This window comes from Podarcis liolepis (assembly GCF_965112155.1).
Source record: "Podarcis liolepis genome assembly, chromosome: 7".
NCBI lineage: Eukaryota > Metazoa > Chordata > Lepidosauria > Squamata > Lacertidae > Podarcis > Podarcis liolepis.
Genome location: NC_139561.1, coordinates 58,843,294 through 58,866,621, shown reverse-complemented (window position 1 = coordinate 58,866,621; position 23,328 = coordinate 58,843,294). Strand labels below are relative to the sequence as shown.

The 23,328-nt window shown below is 46.1% G+C and overlaps 1 protein-coding gene across 1 annotated transcript in view; it reads right to left on the bottom strand.

Moving 5' to 3' along the window:
* The window catches only part of GRIK3 (glutamate ionotropic receptor kainate type subunit 3), a 192,697-nt gene that overhangs the window by 34,185 nt on the left and 135,184 nt on the right, over positions 1-23,328 (bottom strand). The window contains exons 5-9 of the mRNA XM_083511595.1: positions 20,854-20,907; positions 15,278-15,451; positions 14,502-14,645; positions 5,987-6,094; positions 2,790-2,903 (exon numbers count right to left, since the gene is read on the bottom strand). Coding sequence (XP_083367721.1) covers positions 2,790-2,903; positions 5,987-6,094; positions 14,502-14,645; positions 15,278-15,451; positions 20,854-20,907 — 594 coding nt within the window. The remainder of the gene's footprint in view (positions 1-2,789; positions 2,904-5,986; positions 6,095-14,501; positions 14,646-15,277; positions 15,452-20,853; positions 20,908-23,328) is intronic.

The following is a 23,328-nucleotide window of genomic DNA, read 5'->3' as shown; positions in this document are numbered from 1 at the left end:
GCACCACGTCTTGGTGGTGGCAGCATCAGCAACAGTAAACGGGCCATCAAGTGGCAGAGCGGGAGGGAGCTGTGGGTGATTCCCTGCTTGAAAAGGGAACTGTTGCAGAACTCAGGCAAAGCAGAAGCGCTTGTCTCCACCTGCGTCATCAGCAGAGAATCACAGAACACTTGGAAGGGACCCCAAGGGACATCTAATCCAATCCCCTGCAACCCAGGAATCACAGCTAATAAATCTGAACTCTACAATTCTATGATTATATGACTTTATAAGGCAGTCTAGGGCCCCATCTGCACTATACACTGAAAGCAGCATCGCATCACTTTAAACCTGGGAAGTGTATTGTGGATTCATAGAATTCTAGAGTTGGAAGGAACCCCAAGGGTCATGAAATCCAACCCTCTGCAATGTGGGAATCACAGCGAAAGGATCACTGACAGATGACCATGCATCTGTAGTTTGTTACAGATGCTGAGAGTAGTTAAAGGTAAAGGGACCCCTGACCATCATGTCCAGTCGCGGACAATTCTGGGGTTGCAGCGCTCATCTCGCTTTATTGGCCGAGGGAGCCGGCATACAGCTTCCGGGTCATGTGGCCAGCATGACTAAGCCACTTCTGGTGAACCAGAGCAGCTCACAGAAACGCCGTTTACCTTCCCACTGGAGTGGTACCTATTTATCTACTTGCACTTTGTGCTTTCGAGTTGCTAGGTTGGCAGGAGCTGGGACCGAGCAATGGGAGCTCACCCCGTTGCAGGGATTTGAACCGCCAACCTTCTGATCGGCAAGCCCTAGGCTCTGTGGTTTAACCCACAGCACCACCCGCATCCCTTCTGAGAGTAGTTAGGACATCCCAATTCTCCTCACAGAGCTACAGCTCCCTGAGGTCCCTGGGAAGAGGTATTTGTAGCTCTGTGAGGGAAAGAGGGGTCTTCTAAGAACTCTCAGCACCCTTAACAAACTACAGTTTCCGGATGACTGTTTCAAATGGTATGATTCTGCTTTAAATCTATAATAGTGATCAGTGGCATAGCGTGGGGGGTGCAGGGGGGCCCGGCCGCACCGGGTGCAACATCTGGGGGTTAGGGTTAGGGGGCGCAACTCCACGGGTTAGGGGTTGCAAATTACTTGCCTTGCCCCGGGTGCTGACAACCCACGTTACGCCACTGATAGTGATGGGGCCGAGGTTTAGTGGCTAAACTGTTCAAGGTGACCAAGGCCTCCCCCTGCAGGCCAAAATGATGCTGTGATTGCTGCATTGTGAGTGGTTGGACTATCAGGCATGTCCAACTCCCAAGAGACTGGGATCTACTCCCAGTATAAAAAAACTGGCAGTGATCTACCCATTGTCATTGGAGGGAGGAGAAACATGGGGTGGGGGGAGTGGATGAGTTGTTGAGCTTTTTTTTTGGGGGGGGAGGATTGCACAGAGTTTTTAAGCTTTTCTCCCATAACTTTTTGTACACAATAACAGTGGCGTAGCGTGGGGGGTGCAGGGGGGGCCAGCCGCACCGGGCGCAACATCTGGGGGTTAGGGGGCGCAAATCCATGGGTTAGGGGGCGCAAATTACTTGCCTTGCCCCGGGTGCTGACAACCCACGCTACGCCACTGCACAATAATAATAAATTTTATTTATATCCCGCTAACAGTAAACAGATAATAATCCCACGACCTAGCAGGATCAGCTGGGGATCTACCAGTAGATTGTGATCTACTGGTTGGACATCCCTAGACTAGATGATCCTTTGAGTCCCTTCCAACTCTACAATTCCATGATACTATGGCAGCTGATCTAGACCCACAAGGACAAGCTGCTGATGCTGTAGCAAAGGCTTAGAGAAACTATCAAAATGGGGGGATGATTTGGAATTGGGAGAGAGGAGCCTGTGTGTGTGGTTTCAAAGAGAGAAACTCTTCAATCTCGCTGCAGCATCCTCTCCAAGGGATTCGCCTGCCCCCGCCCTCCCCCTATCTACCTCCTGAAGTAACAAAGCTCGGCACTCTGTCTAACACATCTGAATCTAAACCAGTGGGCCTCATCATAATTCATTAGAGACTGGATGGAAATTCACCCTGAACTGATGCCTGCCTTCAAATCCAATAGAAGGCCCGTGTGCTAAATGTGCTGTGACAGTTAGTGGCCAAGGAGACCGGCTGAGTATCCAAGCGTCGCTGGCTAAGTGAATTACTTTGGGGTAGTTTGTCACTTGGGTGCCTAAGTGTGGGGGGGGGGGAGGGGGAGCCCCAAGGGATGCTGAGAAATGTCAATAAGAGCTCCTGAGAGATGACAAGGACTTGGTTGCAGTTTCAGAGTGGGTGGTTTGTGGGCTGTGGGAAGTTGCTCCCTAGCACAGGGCTGAGCAGAAGACAGATTGGAATCCACTGGTGAGAGGAAGTGTGAACATGTATTTGTTAGAGTTTCAAATCTCCCACTCGACCTTGAAGTCCACTGGGTGACCTCAGACCACTCAGTGCTTCTCAGTTTAACCTACCTTACAGAGTTGTTGTGGGGATTATTTAAGGAGGAGGAGAACCATATACGCCACATTGAGCTCCAATGGCTTCACTGAACCCCAGTCTGGATGCTGCCAAAGAGAACATTGTTTTGGACAGTTCCCTGCTATGCCCAAATAGTTCAGCCCTTTTGCTATCAGGATAATCTGTCCATACACAATGTAATGTATGAAAACACAGCTCAAGCTCCATGTTGGTTTCTCCTTAGAAGGTTACGATCTAGAAATGGAAACCAAATCTAGGAGGTGTTAGATAGAACCCTGCAACCACTTACCAGGACTGTGGTGACAATCAAGGATCTGTTGGTGAGGGAATCTGTCACATTGGGGCCTTGCCTTCGGGAGATTTCAGTGATATTCAGTCCATCAGATGGGCTCCACACACCAACCTGTGATGGAGGCAAAGACAAGAAATGAGCAAAAATTCAACCAAACCATCAGGCCAGACCTGTCAGGCCAGTGAAGAGAGAGAGAACGGTCAAGGGAGTTGAGTGGAGGTCAGATATTGTGAAATCAGTCTCTAGTTCAGGGGTGGGGAACCTGATGCCCTCCAGATGTGGCTGGACTACAACTCCCATCATCCATGACCACTGGGTCATGTTGGCTTTTGGGGTTGATGGGAGTTGGAAGTCCTACAGCATCTGGAGGGGAACTGCAAATGATCCCCATCCCTGCTCAAGTGAAAACAGGCAAATAAATGAGAAAAAGGGCTGGGCAGTGCTTGTACAAACTGTTACTTTGATGTAACACAATCTTAACATGATTTAAAAACATAAGAAGAGCTTGCTGGATCAGGCCAGAGTGACCCATCTAGTCTAGGCTGCTGTTCTCACAATGGCCAACCAGATGCCCCAACAGGAAACTTGCAGGCAGGATTTGAACACAAGAGCACTCTTTCCACCTCTGGTTTCCAGCAACTGGCATTCAGTATCATTGCTGTCTCTGACAACGGAGGTAGAGCATGGCCATCATGGTGAATTTATCCAGGCCTCTTTTAACACCATCCAAGTGTGAGCAAGTTCCATAGTTAAAGTATATGCCAAATGTATTGCTTTACTTCAGTGAGGCTGAAAGGGGAGAGGTCTCATCATCTGGGCAGTCCAGGACCTCCATACACACTACCCAAGCTCATGCCCTGGGGAGGTCACTTCAGTGCTGCTAATACAGTGGTTTAACTTTTCCCCCCAAGCATAGTTCATTGTCCCTTGAGGCAGACAGATGGCGAAAACAACAACATAAACAAGATGTTTATGTGTCTGCATGTGCGTATAATGACTAAGTGATGTTTCAAGCTGTCTGAGGAGAAGATTCAAAAGACTTTGTAAAAACTAACACAGGAGGAAGCTGGCATATTTCACGGTTTCACCTGTGGATTATCTGAGAAACCCTGAGTCTTAAATGACACAGTCTGCAAGGCAAGAAGCTCTGTATTACATTTTACAAGGACCCCCCCCCCCAAATCTGCACAACCACACAAAGTAACCACACAACCACATAATGTTTTACTGATATGAAGTAAAACTTCATTGCATTGCAGCGGGTTGGACCAAACAATCCTTCCAACTCCATAATTCTATGATTCTATTAAAACACCAACTAGCCCCCTTTCAAAAGAGTTGATTGTTTTTATGCAAAAGACAGTTCCCTCCCTTGGTCCTCTCCTTCATCCTGCAATAATCCATGTGTGGAAAGATTATTAATGGGTATGATGACGTGGGTGGTGCTGTGGGCTAAACCACAGAGCCTAGGGCTTGCCGATCAGAAGGTTGGCGGTTCGAATCCCCACGGCGGGGTGAGCTCCCGTTGCTTGGTCCCTGCTCCTGCCAACCTAGCAGTTCGAAAGCACGTCAAAGTGCAAGTAGATAAATAGGTAAAGTAGATAAATAGGAAAATTACATTTCCAGCGGGAAGGTAAATGGCGGTTCTGTGCACTGCTCTGGTTCACCAGAAGTGGCTTAGTCATGCTGGCCACATGACCCGGAAGCTGTATGCCGGCTCCCTTGGCCAATAAAGCGAGATGAGTGCCGCAACCCCAGAGTCGGTCACGACTGGACCTAATGGTCAGGGGTCCCTTTACCTTTACCTTTACCTTTACCTTTATGATGACATGCAAATGGCAAGCAAGAACCCCCACTGCAGTTTGTGAAGATGACTTGGCAAAAGAAAGAAAAATACCCTATATGGGGGACCCAAGCCTGTTTAAATAAAAATAAAAATCCCTCAACAACACAGTCCCACTATCCCACCACTGCCAGCACTGCCACCATGCTAGCTGGATACAGGATTTGTAATTACACATGTTTAATGCCTCCATAATCCGTTAACTTGCAGGAGGCAAGGAAGATCAGAAGCTCACCGCTAAACCTCAGGCAAATGTAAACTATTAAACATAATGCAAAAGTACATATCAGGATTTGCTCCCGGTTTGGGCACACAATTAATTCAGATTACCTATTGACTGGAATTTAATGTCCTGACTCCACAGAGATTTGACACAGACACTCTAAAGCCTTTCTTGAGCTAAGAGAGAGCTTAAGCACACACACTCGAGAGAAAGAGGGAGAGAGAAAGAGAGCGTGAAAATGTGATAAGAACTCGCTGGAAATGACGGAAATTAACTGAGTCCCAGCATCCTTGCAGAGCATACAAGAAGCTGTTAGGGAATTTTAATGCCACATGCTGGCCTTAAGTAACAGTGTCCAGAAATTATCTTGAATAAGCACCAGTGCTGGAAGAAATACTAACACCAACACCTTGAGAAAGTCTTGCAGAAGGTAAAAAAGTCTGGAGATATTTTTAGACTGGGATATATTTTTTCTCCCTTGGATGACCCAATTAAATGGATGTGAACATGGCAAGAGCCAATGTGGTACAGTGGTTAGAGTGGTGGACTAGGACCCAGGAGAGCAGGGTTCAAATCCCCACTTGGCCATGAAGCTGACTGGGTGACCTTGAGCCAGTCACTGCTTCTCAGCCTAACCTACCTTACTGGGTTGTTATGGGGCTTAAATGAGGAGGGGGACAGACCATGTATGACACATCAAGCTCCTTGGAGAAAAAGGTGGGATATAAATGCAATAAATAAAATAAGACATCTTCACAAGAACACCTCCCATTTCCCTGAAAGCAAAGTTTACTTGTAGAATCCACAGAATTAGACACATTCCTGGAGGACAGCTATTGGCTAGGAGAGCTAAAATAAAACCTCCATGTACAAAAGAAGTCCACTTGCGATGATCAGATGATGATTTGCTGATCTCACGGCAACCATGCAAAGGCAGTTAGGCTGAAAGATGGTGAGCTGGCCAATGAGATTAGGGAATGAGTAAGGGATGAGCAGGACTCACCAGTGCAATGCCAACCCTTCAGCTCCTATATGGTTCTCAGGGTCAATGGATAGTCTGGGGGAGCCCAGGAGAACTGCTCTGATCTTTGAAAAGAGGAAAGGAGGCTGAGAGGCAACCCAACTGACCTTTTCAAGCCCGTCTTCCTTGAGGCTGATGATGTCCAAGTCGAAATCCGTCCTCAAGCCGCTGGTTTTGTTGAAGACGATGCGTCCAGTGAGACCTTCCCACTGAGCCTGGGGAAAGAAAGGGGGGACATTGGAGGTTGGGGGATGTTGACGAATAGTGGGGTGGGAGTGGGGAGAGACAAAGGAGGCATTTGTCAAGCTCATAAATCACAATCTGCTCCAGAGAAGCACAGTGCTTTATTTTAATTACTCCTTCCACCATGACTCTGCCCCTGAAGAGCTTGATTAATTAATAATCACCCCCCGATTGCTCATGGGACTGCAGAGGCTGGGGAACCCCATAAATCCCACTGTAGTCTCAGCCCTGATTTACGCTCACCCCTTCCAGGTTGCTCACCATGGAGGGGAAATAACTCACTGGTCTGTTGAGATTTTGGCCAGTCACAGTCCTGGGGAGAAAGACACACACACACACACACACACACACACACACAGACACCACTTGCCTGGAAGAAACCACAAAGAGGTTTACACAAAAACAGTAAAATAAAGAAAAAATCCAAACCATACTTTAAACCATACAAAAGTTAAAACACAAAAACAGATTAAAATAGCCTCAACTTCCTAAGCACTTTGTCTAACCAATAATGTTTTTATGGCAGGCACCAAAAAGACTACAGTGAAGGAGCCTGCTTGATCTCAATAAGCAGGGAGTTCCAAAGTGTAGGTGCTGGCACACTAAATGATTGAGTTCTTTTAAATGCAGAATAGATATTATGTGGCACCTGTAGTACTGAAATTTTGCCAATTGAAGTGGTCATGTGGGTATGTGTGGAACAGGGGTTAGCAAAGTTTTTGTGGCTTGGGCCAGTTCATGATTCCGCCATAGTGCACGAGTGTGTGCATGCACGCATGTGCAAACACTATTTTTGGTGCTCCTTCCGGCGTGGATGAGGCATGCACAGCTTCCCAATGGCTGCAGAAACTTCATGCAGCCAATGGGAATCTGGACAGCGTCGCGGAAGGCGGTCCCTGCTCTGCTCCGCATTGGTTTAGCATGGTGAGAGCTGACCAAGTGGGCGTTGTGGGTCCCCGAGTGGCCAGCGGGGGTCCATGGGCCGCTTAAACAACCCCCATGGGTTGCTTCTGGTCCATGGGCCTTAGGCTGCCAACCCCTGGCGTGGGATGAGGAGATCTCATCAATAAACTGGTTCCAAATCATTAAGGGCTTTATATACTAACAGTTTGTGACAGCAGTCACAAAATTAAAAGACACCTGCTTCTTGGGAGAAAAGCAATGACAAACCTAGACAGCATCTTAAAAAGCAGAGACATCACCTTGCCAACAAAGGTCCATATAGTTAAAGCTATGGTTTTCCCAATGGTGATGTGCAGAAGTGAGAGCTAGACCATAAAGAAGGCTGATCACCAAAGAATTGATGCTTTTGAATTATGGTGCTGGAGGAGACTCTTGAGAGTCCCATGGACTGCAAGAAGATCAAACCTCTCCATTCTTAAGGAAATCAGCCCTGAATGCTCACTGGAAGGACAGATCCTGAAGCTGAGGCTCCAATACTTTGGCCACCTCATGAGAAGAGAAGACTCCCTGGAAAAGACCCTGATGTACCACTCAGAGGTGTTTTGTGCACACTTGGGGACCAGCACCCTTCAACACAGCACCTATCAATCAGCAATGGTTTAACTGCGATTCCTTGATTGTAGGGGGGTTGGACTAGATGGCCCTTGGGGTCCCTTTCAACTCTACAATTCTATGATTCCATGAATCATTCTCCACTTTCAGCACCTCAGCAAACCTGAAATCACTGTTATTCTCAGCTTCCAGAGCCACCAGAACAATTAAACTCGATGTCATAAGGGAGTCTCTCCCCCATCTCTCTATCTCACACACAGAGTGCCAATGGAGCAGGAGGCCAATGGGGCTGGGGAGGGAGGAGGTCCACCCTATCAACTTCTGTGCCAGCTTGTGACATTTGAGCTTTCGCGTGGCCAGTCCTCGCCTGCACTTAATGAAAGCCGTTTTACATGCCGTGAACTTTAGGCCTGGTATTTCCCTGCTCCCGTCCATGAAATGCCAAGCCGTTAACAGGGTTTAGTGTTTTCCTGTCATATCGCAGTGAAGGAGAGATAATCTTTCATGAGGCTCCTTACGTCATCGTCGTTCGCACCACATGTCCTGGGGAAACCAAGCTTGAAATAACCCCAGTGAGCATGCTGCCCCACATCCCACGTTATGATTTCATACATAATGAAAATAAAGGTACTGTTAAGAAAAAGGAGACATATGTCAATATTTGCATTCCCCCCCGCAAGCCTATCCCTAAGTATTTGAAGATGATGATCCTATAATATTTGAAGCTGGCTATCATATATAACCTTTTAGCCTGGTGAAGTGGAGACTGAGAGATGATATGGTAGCCATCTTCAAATATCTGGTGGGCTGTCACATTAGGGCAGTTCATAAAAATCTTTTTTTAAAAAAATTACTACACTAGGGATTATAAAGCTATATGTGAAATTTCATGCATATCAGTTAATATCTTGACCCTCCTCCACAAAAATAGCTGTTTACTTGGCCGTTTTCCTATGTCGTGAAGGCTGAAATTTCAGTTCATTGGAGCAGGGTCAAGATATTAACTACAGTTTTATGATTCTACTTATTACCATAACCAAGACTAAATAAATAAATAATAAATAAATATAATACTATTTGGTGTTTATAACTGAGCAGAATGAAGTTACAATTCTACATATTGCAAAGACAATCCTAGGTTCCCCCAGTTTACTGTAGCTTGCTAGTAAGGGAACTATAAACTTTGCTAAACCTGAGACCCTAAGAGACTGCGAGGCTAAGGTCCTATGGTCTCCCAAGATCTCCTGATTAAGTTGCAAACCCTGCAAATGATCAATCCATATGCCAATAAAGGCTTGAGAATCTGAGCATATGATCGAGCTATTCTTCAAAGGGCTTGTTTTGATCCAGCAGACAAAAAGCTCAATGGAGGTTTAGTGGATCAGAATAAATTCTGAAGAACAGTTTGCAAAGCAGGGGTAGATTTGGAGGCAGGGACAGAATGGCTATAAAAAGTCTAGGCACTTTCCTGTTTGTGACAGAAGCTTTGGAAGGTCTGGCGCACACTGGCAAAAGCAGCGCAAGTTGCTACCTCTGCAGTGGGAATTGTCAGCTTCTTTAGCAGAGAAATGCCTTCTGTTTGGGGCCTCCCAAAGGACAAATGTTGCCTCTTTATGGTCTCTGCTTCTGGCAGCAGATTTTGCAAATGTGCAACTGGTTGAAAACACAGGGAAGCAACAGCCCTGGGCATAAAATAGAGCTCAGAGGAAAGAGGAAGGTGAATCTAAGGAACTGAAGACAGAAGCACATTGTCAGCATTGTCACCTCCTCACTTGCTAAGAACACAAAAACAGCCTGTTGGATGAGGCCAATGGCCCATCTAGTCTAGCCTCCTGTTCTCCCGCTTGGACTACTGCAATGCGCTCTACGTGGGGCTACCTTTGAAGGTGACCCGGAAACTGCAATTAATCCAGAATGCGGCAGCTAGACTGGTGACTGGGAGTGGCCGCCGGGACCACATAACACCAGTTCTGAGAGATCTGCATTGGCTCCCAGTACGTTTCCAAGCACAATTCAAAGTGTTGGTGCTGACCTTTAAAGCCCTAAACGGCCTCCGTCCTGTATACCTGAAGGAGCGTCTCCACCCCCATCGTTCAGCCCGGACACTGAGATCCAGCGCCAAGGGCCTTCTGGCGGTTCCCTCATTGCGAGAAGTAAGGTTACAGGGAACCAGGCAGAGGGCCTTCTCGGTAGTGGCGCCTGCCCTGTGGAACGCCCTCCCAGCAGATGTCAAAGCAATAAACAACTATTTTACTTTTAAAAGACAACTGAAGGCAGCCCTCTTTAGGGAAGTTTTTAATGTCTAATGCTGTATTGTTTTTAATATTCAGTTGGAAGCCGCCCAGAGTGGCTGGGGAAACCCAGCCAGATGGGCGAGGTATAAATAATAAATTATTATTATTATTATTATTATTCTCACAGTGGCTGAACAGTTGCCTGGGGGAAATCTGCAAGCACAAGAGCCATCACCCCTCCAGTTGTGGTTTTCAGCAACTGGTATTTAGAAGCATTGCTGCCTCCAGCTGTCAAGGCAGAGCATAACCATCATGGTTAGTAGCCACTGATAGCCCTTGTTGTGTTTGCCTAGTTCAAGGAGCCAAAGGACCAAACTGATCCATAAGGAATTGTGCTTTCAGGGAAGAGGGAGAGCAGAAGAGTGCTCAGGCCCTTTGCTCATTTTATGGCTTCCTGTTGCTAATGGATTGGCAATGACTAGCCTGTGAATTGCCCCCTTACTAGCTTCTCTGAATTGCCCCAATGTCCGTTTCTATTTCAATAGTGGATGTGGGGTGGGGTGAGGGAAGGCACTTCAATTACTCATTACTTGCATTGTTTTTTTCCTTTCGAAAAAAAACCCAATATTAATTAAATTTGTATACCACCCTTCATCTGAAGATCACAGGGTGGTTCAGAACATAATACAAAATGAGAACACAAAATACACAAAACCAAACCAATAGCCCCTCCTCCCACAAACACATTTAAAAGGCCATAGAATGTTAATCAACCAAAGGCCTATTTAATATTTTTTGCCTGGCACTTAAAAGTATATAATGAAGGGGCCAGGCAAGCCTCCCTGGGAAGAGCATTACACACATGGGGAGCCACCACAGAAAAGGCCATTCTAATGGTGCCCCCCAACCTCTCATGGAGGAGACACACAAAGAATGGCCTCATATGATGATCTCAGGGTCTATATTGGTTCATATGGAGAGAGGCGGTCCTTGAGATATTTTGGTCCTGAGTTTTAAGGGTCAAAACCAGCATTTTGAATTGGGCCCAGAAGCCGTGCAATTGGACCAGAATCACTGTCATATGCTCAAATTGTCTTGCCCTGGTGAGCAATCTGGCTGCTGAATTCTGCACTAGCTGAAGTATCCAAACCATATTCAGAGGCAGTCCTACATATAACATGTTGCAGTAAACTAAACTAGAGGTTACCAGAGCATAGACAACAAAAGTTAGGTTATTCGTCTCCTGTTAGGGGTGCAGCTGGGCCACCAGCCAAAGCTGATGGAAGGCACTCCATGTCACTGAGGCCACCTGAGCCTCAAGTGACAGCAAATGATGCAGAAATACCCCCAGCTAAGTACCTGCTCCTTCAGAGAGAGTTTAATCCCATCAAGAGCATTAAAAGTTTACTGAACAGTGAAGTAGTTAACTAAATGTGGTATATAAAACTCTTGCTAAATTACTACCAGACTTTGAAAAGCTGGCATCACTGGATCAAGTTCACCAGTTTTGTTGAATTAATTAAGCTAAATAGTTTTAATTAGGCTTTGAATAAATGTGCAATTACTTGTTACTGTTTTGAATTTTACTGTGTTACTATATTCCTTAGAGAGCCATGCAAACTGCTATTCTGAATAATGCTTTTTATAGGGTAGGGGGCTCTGGGGATGAGTTTATGGAAGCAAGGTGGCTGTGGCCTGAAAATGATTGGGATCCACTGGTGTAGATATTCCATAAAACTTGAGTGAAGTGAGAGAAAAGGGCAAGCAGAGCAGCAGTCTGCCGTGGTTGGTTGCACTATTAGGAAGGAAGGAGACTTTAATTTGAGGCCAACATGTTTACACAGATTAACTCCTGGGCTTCTGTTCTTCTTGTGTCTTTGTCTGCAAGGCTCAAAAGAAACACTGCCATGGAGTGCCTCTAATTTCCACATGCATAATAGCAAGGTCAACCCTCAACCTCTTCCTTGGCAACCTGAATAGCACTCCAGAGCTTCTCTGTGTCTCTGTTGTTCTCATGGTAATTGCTAACACTTGAGCTGTGAATCTCTCATTTCTAGTCACAGGAGATCACTCAGAGCGATGCACCTTGAGAGAGAGGGTGACAGGTGAAGTGGAACTGAGAGCTGGGACCAGAGGTCAGCTGGCCTCCCCTCATTCAGTGGTGCTTGGCTGCTCTCCAAAAGGTCTTTGCTGAGCATCACTTGAATGAGGCACCAGCCTCTTCCTCAGTGAGATGGAAGCTCCTCAGCTTCCTTGGTGATTTAGGAGGTTGATGACCTGCCCAGTCTCACCCACTCTTACCTAAAGCTTCAGGCTAGTATCAGTCGCTCTAGTTGCCCCCTCTTGAGATGTGACCACCAGCTTTTCATAGCACATCTAGGAGCATTCCCACTCAGCCCCATGCCATTTATGCCACCTAGGGGAATGTTTGTACAAGACACACTTACAAAAGCGCACCTGTGCATATACACACAACCTGTAAATCAACTCTCTGCCCTGGAAACTGAAGGCATGACCCAGGCAAGATGTTCAGTGGATTGGACACTTTCAGGCCCCCTTGCCAATCAAAAAGTCAAGTTGAGATGGTGATGTTGGAGGGTAATGGAGAGGCCATCCAACAGCACAGGATCTCCATTGCAACAGTATAATTTGATTCCACAGTTTGACAGGCTCCAAGTAAGTCAACAAGGCTTCCCAATGTTCCCATCTCTGTTGACAACCAGTGATGGGGGGCCTGTCTGCTTGAATCATGCCAGAATCCATAGTCAGGTAGCCAGGTTGGCAACTCTGAGAACTCTGCACAAAACCATTCAAAATTGGTGATTGGAGTCTTTCAGAGGTCCTACGGCTATGATGCCTTTTGATGATTTCTTCCAGGAGTGCACATTTTTAAGGGAGTGGCAGTCTACCATTAAAAAAATAAAAATTCTTTGCATGGTTTATTTTCCAAGAGAACATCTCCCCGAAGTGTGTACTGGGAAGTTCAAACATCCCTGCTTTGGCCTCTTGCAATGGGGAGACTCAGTTGGCTTCTCTGCCTCTTGGATCCAAGTGACACTCCCTGCATGCCAAATGCAGTCAGGAAAGCTGTTTAGGCTGCAGGCGAGGGAGATGGTAATTACCCAAAACACAGAGAAAAATGAAGTCCCCACTTCATTCCCCTGACATTCAGCTCACTCAAGTCTGTGGCTCTGCCAAAACAGAGGCGTGCCTGCTGCCAATTTCCCCACGAGAGTTTTTGAGCTGTTCACTAAGTGGTTGACAGATGCACCAAGTAAACACTCCTCAACAAGAGAGAAAGGTGGGAAGGAAAGGCAGCAGATGGTGTTCCTATTTGACAGAGAAAAATACCGGGGGTGGAGGGGAGGCTGGTAGTTTGGCGGAAGTACCCCTGTGCTGCGTGCCAAAGGTCCCAAGTTCAATCACCAGCAACTCCCTTGGAAAACATCTCAGGTGGAAGGAGTGGGAAAGGAGTCTCCAGGAGACTCTGGAGACCTGCTGCTGCCAGTTGGAATAAAGCATTATGGGTAAGATAAACCAAGAGTCTGTTTCAGTACAGATAAGTTTTGTAAGTTTATGTGACAATAGGCCACCATTCTTTGTGACAGAGCTCAGTAGCAGAGCATCTGCCTTACATGCAGAAGGTCCCAGGTGTCTCCAGGTAGGACTAGGAGAGGCTATTGTCTTATGCTCTGGAAAGCAGCTGCCAGTCAGTGTAGACAATACTGAGCTAGTTGGATCAAAGCTCTGACTCAGGATAAGGCAGCTTCCTACATTTCTATTAAAAGGATTTGGCAGAGAGATCTTCAGTGAAGCCATCTATGGCATTGTCAAAGTTTTGGAAGGGAAGAACGTGGTGTGTCTAGGGGCTGGAAGGGGAAGTGAACAGCCCTAATCTGTACATTTATATAGGTAGGTAGAGAGATAGAGAAATTGGGGGCTCAGCACAAGCCATGGCTGAGGGTTGCAGAGACTGAAGCTTGTTCTACTCTTGTTTCACCTCTGTCCCTAAGATAAATCATGTTCCTTTGGTTGTGATCCAGCCTAGAGGACTGGTATTTTACATATGTATGCTTAGTCCTGGGTTCTCCTGAAGAATATGGGCAGCTGTCTCTCAAAATAAAGGTGCCAGATGGGATTAGAAGCGACACTGGCACAAATGCATTCAGAGTCAGACCCATTGAGCACAGTATTGTCTAGACTAATTACACTGTCTATTCAAACTGGCAGTGGCATTCCTGAATGTCAGGGTGTGTGTCCGTACCCCCAACCCACTCTATCTGGGGATGGCTGAGATTGAATTCAGGCTGTTCTGCAAGCTAAGTACGTGCACCTGGAGCTAATTACGACTTGTTACTGGGCTTAGGCTCATCTCCACCCCCTGCCTAATTCAAAGCAATCTTTGCCTCCAAAAAGAAGCAATGGCCCAAGCAAAGATACAGGCTCAGAATCACCAGAGCTGGCTTTCTGATAGAGTGAGATCAGGACCATGGACAGCAACAATGAAGACTGCCCAGGATGCAAATGCAAGAGTTTCAGGACCATAGACAGCAATCTTGCAGCATTGAGCACACATCCCTTAACTCAAGATGCAAAAGCAGGTTCCATCCGGATGCATTGTACTTCTTACCTCTTTGATGAAATTCATGAAGCGTCCACCAAACCGCCAGGCTTTATGCCGATGGCACTGGAGGGAATTGACAGTCATCTGTGGAGCCCGTTGGTAGCACACGGAGACAATGTGGACAGCATCGTACAACAGGGCAGCATCTGTCTAAAATGAAGGGGAACAGGATTTGCTTTGATAACAGCTCTAGGAGCAAGGAAGCCTTTCACCTCCCAAGTGATGATGATGATCATGCCACCCCCACTATAGGAAATCCATTTTGGCCAAGATAGTCTTTGGTTCCAGCCTCCTTAGGTCAACTGAGCCATCTGCATCATGCTGCTACTTCCATCTTGGTAGTCTCTGGTCCAGTTTACATGGACATCATTGAATGGCCTTCTGTCAAGATCATGCATCTGGAATCCTACAGAGGCAGGAGTAGCAGCAGCAAAGGGAAGGCAGTGAGCAGGGGAAGGATGAAACACTGTATCCCATTGCAGTTTCTTTACTCTAAATTGCCTCCTCCCAAAACACCTATTCCATAGTAGCTGCTGTCAACATTTTGTGACATGCATTCATGTGTAAGGTGTAGTTCTGCTGATGATTCACAGCCGATTGCGTTAACTGCCCCCCACAGAGAAGCAACTGCTTTGTCTTCCCAACACGTTGTCCAAAACAGAACCAGACAAAAATAGAGTTTGCAACAGTTTGACATGCAAACTCCCTTGCCTCTTGCCCTCATCAACACAGGTTTGCACCACACACTAAAAGGCAGGAGTAGTTTAAATGGGCCATCGTACCATCATCACCCCTGTGATCAACCCTGGCTCAGGCTTGGGGGCTGCCTGCAACCTCTCCATAGACCATTTATCAATGATGGCAGAGACATGGGGATTCTCCACGTTCAAGATGCGGAAGCCAGTCAGGTTCACTCCAGAGTAGCGATATTGCTCTAGATCCAATGCATAAAGATCCTTTAAAAAGAAAGAGGGAGACTTCATTTCAGCGCTTTATCTACTTCCCCCTTGAACCATTTAGTTCTTTTTTGGGAGGGAGGGGCAGTCTTCAAAGGTGGGCCAAGTCCTCTGAGACACTTCACCACTCGTATTGAAACTTGGCTCCCCTTGAAATTCAACAGCTGCTCTGCCTGAGCAAATTCCCACTGAAGTTGGTCCTCCAATGTTGCTTTAGGAAAAGATTCAATGGTGTTTCCAGCTGGGAGGCATTTCCCTGTCTTGCATCAGTTAATTATGGTGCTGATTAATTATGCATTAATTCCAATAAGAGAATATTGAAAATGTTTGAAAGGGGGGGAAAGAAATAATTTGGAAAGTATGGCATTAAATCTTGTTATAGTTGCCACTTCCAAGCATCAAAACCCATCATTCTGGAATACTAGTATTGCTAATATTTTCACCATCTTGTAATTTTTCAAGTGGGGGGAGAGGTAGAGTAAGCATACAATTAAATTTTCTCAAAACCACAAGCAGCCAAAATAAACCTTGGCAATGATGATGCTTCAGTCTAATATGGCAGTCTATTCTATTCATGAGAGAAACACAAAGCCCACGGGAAAATGACTGTTTCAGATTTGTGCCATCACTGGTCTTTTAGACTGCCCACCCCCCTAAGAGTAGGTAGGATCTGCATGCGCAGTGGGACACAGGAGTAATTTGCCCACTGCAAATTTACCATTCATTGCATGTAGAACATCACACAGAACACCACATCTCCACCAGATATTATCATTTTGGAATATCATTAACCATTGTACAATAACAGACTGAGTGATTTGTTCCAGTTCTCAGGCTGTGGGTTTTACTGGTTAATCCTTACTCTATGTCCCACTGGACAGCTGATGAGCAAATCTGAACCTTGTTTGGGGGAACCCAGTTAGCATCACTGCATTGGCCAGGATCTGGCAGGAGAAGTGCAAGCATTGACTGGATCACCAAATTTTCACCCACTTCCCACATATACAACCCAGAGTTTCTCATCTTACATTCATTAAACTGGATGGAGAGAGAGAAATGTGGTATTTTTTCTCTTGACCATCTCAGACTTCTACAAACAGGCCTGGTCCCCTGACCCAGAATCCTCCATTTCTGCCTGACAGGAGCCTCTTGTAGTCGGAAGATGTGCTCTTGGGCATCTTCCAGTTTGAGACCAACACACATTACAATGTTAGGAAGAATTTCCTTCAAGTCCTCAAAAGACTTTTCTTTATTTTTATTTAATTGCAGGGCCAGCCCAAATACATTTTGGCACCAGAGGGCCCCAAAATGGCACTCTCTCCCCGCTAGGGAAGAAGGGGTGAGAGAAGATATACATCAGCAACAAGGAGGGAAGAAAGATCAAAATTGGGATCTGCTGCCCCTGTGGATTCTGCTGCCTGAGGTGGTCACCACACCTTGCCTCATGGGTGGGCTGGCCCTGTTTAATTGGCAGCCTGTTGGCTGTCAGTGCCAACAGCTAGAGTGCTCAGTATTTGAAGACCACCATCAAAGAGGAGCTAAGATGTTTCTTGACTTTATGATCCACCTCCACTGTCTGCAAGTGAGAGAGCAATAAGTGGAGGAGAGGTGGAATGGAAACCATTCAGGCAAAGTGCTGGCAGGGAGCCCAGGCCTGCCTCTTGGCAGTCAGTGTGCACAGGGGGCATTTGCAAGTCCCACTCCAGTGCACTTCCTTAATACTTCCCAGGGCTTTGCAGAGTAGAGCTGGAATATTAATTCCTGCCGTCAAAGCGAGGTCTGCACTTCAGGAGGTCTGCAGTTGAAACCTACCACAAACTCATCTAAATGGGGCTTGAAAGAGGGGTGAGTGAGGCGGTTGCTCTGCTTCGCAGGAAGGAGCAGGAACAGCTGACCTCAATGGAAGGGAAAGGAAATGGCACTCAGCAGCATCCCAGTTAACATTTGGCTGGGAGGACACAACAACACTAGAAACATCTGTAAAGAGAAGTTCTTTTAAACCTGTATCTCATGCTAGTGAATGGTGATCCAATCTAAGGCAGAGCCCAGAGAATAAGGAAGGAATCACACACACACAATTTCCTACCTTCAACAAAAGCCATAGCTACTGATGGTGCCAAGGTTAGAATTAACCTGGTTTGGCTTGCTGGCTGGCTGGCTTGCTTGTTTGATTAATATAACACCTTTTCCTCTACGGAGTTCAAGGTGGCACACATGGTTCTTTCCCTCCTCATTTAATCATTCCACCAGACATTTCCCAAATGCAGTGATCAGGAATCACAGCTGGGGGCTATAGTCTTCACTTGTTGGTGGCTAACTCGTACCCTGCCCCCACCCCCGGCTCAGACCAGAACTTTTGCCACTTGGTCAAAGAAACAACTTGGAAACTCTTGCATTAAAATCAGCTGCACTATTCTTTTTCACTTTGACTTCGCCCTCACTGGTTTCACTCCTCATTTCAACCGTCCTCATTTAATTTCCACAACTACCACATTTAGACCAGGCTTCCTCAACCTCAGCCCTCCAGATGTTTTTGGCCTACAACTCCCATGATCCTTAGCTAGCAGGACCAGTGGCCAGGGATGCTGGGAACTGTAGTCTCAAAACATCTGGAGGGCTGAAATTAAGGACACCTGGTTTAGACTGAGAGGCAGTGCCTAGCACAGCTTTGCGGCAATGTGGGGATCCAAACCCTGGTCTCCTGGGCCTAGTCTGACATTCTAACCACTATCCCACATCGGCTTTCAAATATGAATTTGTCTGGAACTTGTCACAATCAGCTGTATTGCAACTTGAGTGCCATTCCCCTCAAAAGTTCTCATCTGGCTTGGAATGTTAAATGAGATTCTGCATATGCTCAGCCAGCAGTCAATGGACCAGGCACTTAAAGCTAGCTTGTATTGATTGCTGTGGAACTACATGAGCTAGTTAAATGGCATGTGATTTATAAAACAAGGCTCTGCTGCATGAATAAGCAAACTGGGTATGCGTGTCTAGGGCAGGGTGCTGAACCATCCACATTCACTGCATGATCAACCATACATGTGGCCCCAAACCACAATTCCCTGGAAGCAACTTGATGGTACACGTGGACCCAGCACCATCACCACACATGATCAGTTAGGAAAGAGCTCCAGGAAAGCTGGTGAGCTTTTTCTGAATGTAAATGGAGAATGATTGAAAACGCTGAGCCATCTCTAATCACAGCCAATGCTGATACCAGCTGCAACATTTCTTTAAGGCACACATACAGATGTGCACTATCAGAAGGAAATTACAGAGGCTGAAACATTGGGGCTTCCAGGCAGGTCTATATCCAAAGCTGTTTGCATTTTGTGGCTAGTCATTGGCTGTTGCTTACATTTTTGTATTGCCTTCTGTTGGATCACAATCCATTTTCTCATTCTACAAAGCATGAATCAAAAATCTTAATAGGGTCACATAAATATTTTGATTAAAAACTGCACATTTCAAAAGTTCACAAACAGCATATTCTAGTTCTTTTATTTCCTAATTTTTTATTTCCTTCTGTTCTCACGATTTCACCTAATGCTTCTTCCATCCTAACAGCTATTAATAAATTAATTACTATTTCATGATACTCTGCTGTCAAGAGTACCTCTTGCACATCCCCAAAGGATTGCATTTATTTATTTTTTTGTCTCCGACTATGGGACATAAATAGTCACAACAATGAGCAGTTGCTTGAGGCAGGTCCCATCTGCGCTGTACATTTAAAGCAGTACAATACCACTTCAAACAGTCAGACTCAGGATGATCCTCTGCAAGGCTACACACCAGCATCCCCCAAACTGGTGCCCTCTAGACATTTTGGACTACAGCTCCCATCAGCCCCAGTATCCTATGGCTGTACTGGCTGAGGCTGATGGCTTACAGTCCAAAACAGCTAAAGGGCCCCAGCTTAGTGAAGGCTGCTTTACACTTTCAACGTTTCTGTTTGGTAGGAACAGTTGCTCCCTTACCTTTGTCTAATGCCGACCTGTATTGCTTGCAGGGTCCACTGGGGACCTTTTAGAGAAACACAACAGACTAATTCCATCCCCCCTCCCAGGGGCCTCTTATGGCAGAAATGGCAGCTCCAAAGAGAACAGAGCCTGGAGCAGCAGCTGCTTAAAATATCTGTCCCACGATACAGCTGTTATTTCAGGGAAGTGGCACTAATTGTAATTGCTTATCTATTAATTTATTATAATTCTTTCTTGCTCTCTCCCCCTCCCACACACTCCTTCTTCATCTTCACCTCCAGGCTTGTACTTGTGTGCAAAAAAAAAGTTCACAAGACTCAGCTGGGCCTGATTAATAGGAGGTTATCAGGGAGTTGCGAGAAGCTGTTGCAAATAGATAACGGTGGCAGCAGTAATTAAAATGTCTTTTCATTTTGGTGGAAGGATGGAATGTTAAAAAAAATTAATGTGGATGTTTCCAGGGATGTGATTTTTTTTTGGGGGGGGGGGTTGCTATCTGGTTCTGTGACATGGTCTGAGAATGTGTGGAGCATCATTCTTGCTAAAACTAAGCAGGTCTGGGGGTCTGTCCAGGACCTGGAGGGAGGCAATCCAGGAAGGAATTCCAGGTGTGTGGCCTTGAGTTCCATGACATCAGGGCAGGAGTTTATTAAAGAAATGAAGAGGGGAGAGAGCAAGATGGCAAGCAGAGGCCAGGATTTCCCACCTGCTCTACAGTGGGCTTGCTCTGCACACTTCAAAACACACACACACCCTCACTGCTACTCATCTGTGCTATCAGAAGGGACACTAGCTTGGAGGTCTCCAAGGTCTTCCCCAAGTTGGTGAGGCTCGTTTGACAGCAGCACAAAACTGAGCCTTCTGTGTTATTTGCCCACTCCTATGGAAGGGAGCTGGGTACGTTTAGCTTGGAGAAGAGACGAGTGAGAGGTAATACCTGAAGGTCTGCCTATGAAGGATTAAGCAAGCTTGTTTTCTGTTGCTCCAGGGGGTAGTACCTGAACCAATGGATGCAAGTTATGATAAAGAAGATTCCAACCCAACATTAGGAATAATTTTCTGATGGTAAGAGCTAGTCACCCTCCTGCATTCCTCATAAGGCTTTGTTTCCTGACCTTTGGTCATCTTGGTAGCCTGCCTCTACACACCTTCCAGTTTGCCAATATCCTTCTTAAATTGTGGTGCTCAGAACTGCACACAGGACTCCAGGTGGGGTCTGACCAAGGCAGAAAAGAGCAGTGCTATTAATTCCTTTGATCTGGACACTACTGTTCTTTTCTCTCTTTTTAAAAAATGGTTCTTCTTAACTCTAACTTAGCTGATGCAGTTTGAGCCAGAGATCAGGTGACCCCCTGCTCCTCCTTTGTGGATACCAATAAAGGGCAGTAAGGCAGGTGTGTGGTTGAGATACTTTACCAGTGTGGTGAAGATAAAGTGGTAGTATTCCGTCATCATTCCCATTGCCATGGCCTGAGAAGAAAGCAAATGAAAGGTGAATTAAAAATACAGCATGTGAATTTGTAACAGAAAGAATGAGCCCACAGAGCCTTGCGGGAAATAGGTTTAGCAGCTTCAGTGGCTGACTTGGGTACTTTGGCACCCTGTGCGAGGCCAAAATTTGACACACACACACACACTCAGGCTACCTTCCCAAAGGCAGGTAAGAAGGTGCCAAGCTTTTGGTAGGAGGTGCTGCCTTACCAAAGGAGGGTAAGGAGGCACTGGGCTTTGTGAAGGAGGCTGGGAAAGCATTGACTAGGCTTTGGGAAGAAGGCAGGAGGATTCTAGGACCTATCAGAGTCTCATGCCTCCATCCCAAAGCCCAGTGCCTCACTTACTGAGCTTTGAGGTAGTGCCCCCTGGCGCATTGCCCAGTGCATGCGCGCTGCTTGCACAGCCCAAAGTCTGCCTCTGGAAGCTTTAACATTTTGGTGTCTGGGAATGCAATGTCTCAAGGCCCAAGGCAACCAATGAGTCCCCCTTTGTCACAGGGCATTCAATGCTGGGACTCACAGCAACAGAACCCTAAAAACCTTGACCCCCACTTGTTGGCAATCCAGCCTCCCAGGTTTGACTACTGACTCACTCACAAGAACATAAGAAGAGCCTGATGGATCAGGCCAATGGCCCATCCAGCCCAGCATCGTATTCTCACAGTGGCCAACCAGGTGTCCCAAAGGGAAACCCACAAGCAGGATTCAAGCACAAGAGCACTTTCCCAGCAACTGGTATTCAGAAGCACTGCTGCCTCCAGCTGTGGAGGCAAAGCACAGCCATTGTGGCTAGTAGCTGTTGATAGCTCTCTCCTCTATGAATTTGTCTAATTATCTTTTAAAGCCACCCAAGCTGGTGGCCATCATGGCCTCCTGTGGGAGCAAATTCTATACTTTATGCACTGTGCAAAATCTTCCAGCCTTCAGCTTCATTGGATGTCCACGAGTTCAGACTGAACTTAGTTGTCAGCTCCTCTGTCAGGCCTGCCTATATCCTAGAATTGTGAACAAGTCTGGTCCTCCTGGGTGCTAGATTCCACTTTCCTGAGAATTTCAACTTCCTTTTAAAATGCTTCTAGCAGAAAGTGTTTCACCTCTGGGCATGAGTCAGTGCCTTGATGAGTCATTTGCCCCAGCAGTGCACTCTGTGGATTCACTGTTCAGAATTCAGTGTTCAATTAAAATAGATGCTTTGCTAGGTTTATTTAAAGATTCCCAGGAACAGTTTTATATATTATGTTTCAATAGCAGCTGCCAGAATGGAGAGAGCTAAACAATGGAAAACCCTAAATCACCTTTGCCAACCTGGCACCCTCCAGATGTCTTGGACATCAACTCCCATCAACTCCAGCCAGCATTGGCATATGATGCCAGGGCTTATGGGAGTTGTAGTTCAACACATCTTGGGGGGGGGGATTGGCAAAGTCTGCCCTAGATGAATGTTGCAATTCAATTTGCAAAGATCTGGAAAATAGCTTGGGCGGGAAGCAATGAGCAGATCAGAGTCAGCTCACAGGAAAATTATTAAGTGCTTTCTGGAAACGTGGTTACCGTTTGTCACATAGGTCAATAAAAGAGGGTCCCAAACCCAGCCCCCATTCCCCCACATGTCTGTTGGGAGTGATGTCCTCACCTGATTTATAACACAACTATTCTGTTAAATGCTTCCTGGACAAGCTATTATCTTTGAGGCAGACATGAAGAATGAAAATTGAACTCTTCACTATTTGTTTAACATTTGTTGTTGATGCTGTAATGTACCTTTACAGACTATCTATCTATCTATCTTACTGGATCCTCTGGTTTGTCCTGCCAGCTGTGGTCTTGCTCAAGGGCTACAGTTCTGGCACAAGGTCAGTTTGAAATAAATATCCCCCAAGAGGTGCTGCCTGATAGACCCACCTGAATTAGCCTAGCTGCTTAAAGATGTGCTATGGAGACCAGCTCACGGATTTTGTTTTATACTCTCTCCCTTTCCAACACATTTTTTCTGATCTAAGATGACTGCAAAGGTACAAAGTCTATATATACATATATACATCCCCCAATAAATCCCAAGCTTCATAGAAAGTGTGATGAAAGGAAAGGAGCTTTCAACTTGTTAGATCTGAATTAGCTTTGATTCCCTCTGTTTTGTGTGGGCCTTTAACATGCACCCTCACACACACAGCTGATTAAGTAATAAACAACCAGGAGTGGACCCCTCAGTCGTCAGAAGGAGGATTGCATTCAGTGCTTGGAAACTCTAATTAGAAATATTTCAATGGTCAAATTAAATTGCAGAGGTAAGTGTGTGGTAGGGAGTTGGAGAGGGTGACCAGGGATGGGAATAAAAGCTGTTCTCCTGTATTTGTCAATGACATCAAATCAATTAGTACAAATTGAAAGTGCCTGGCAG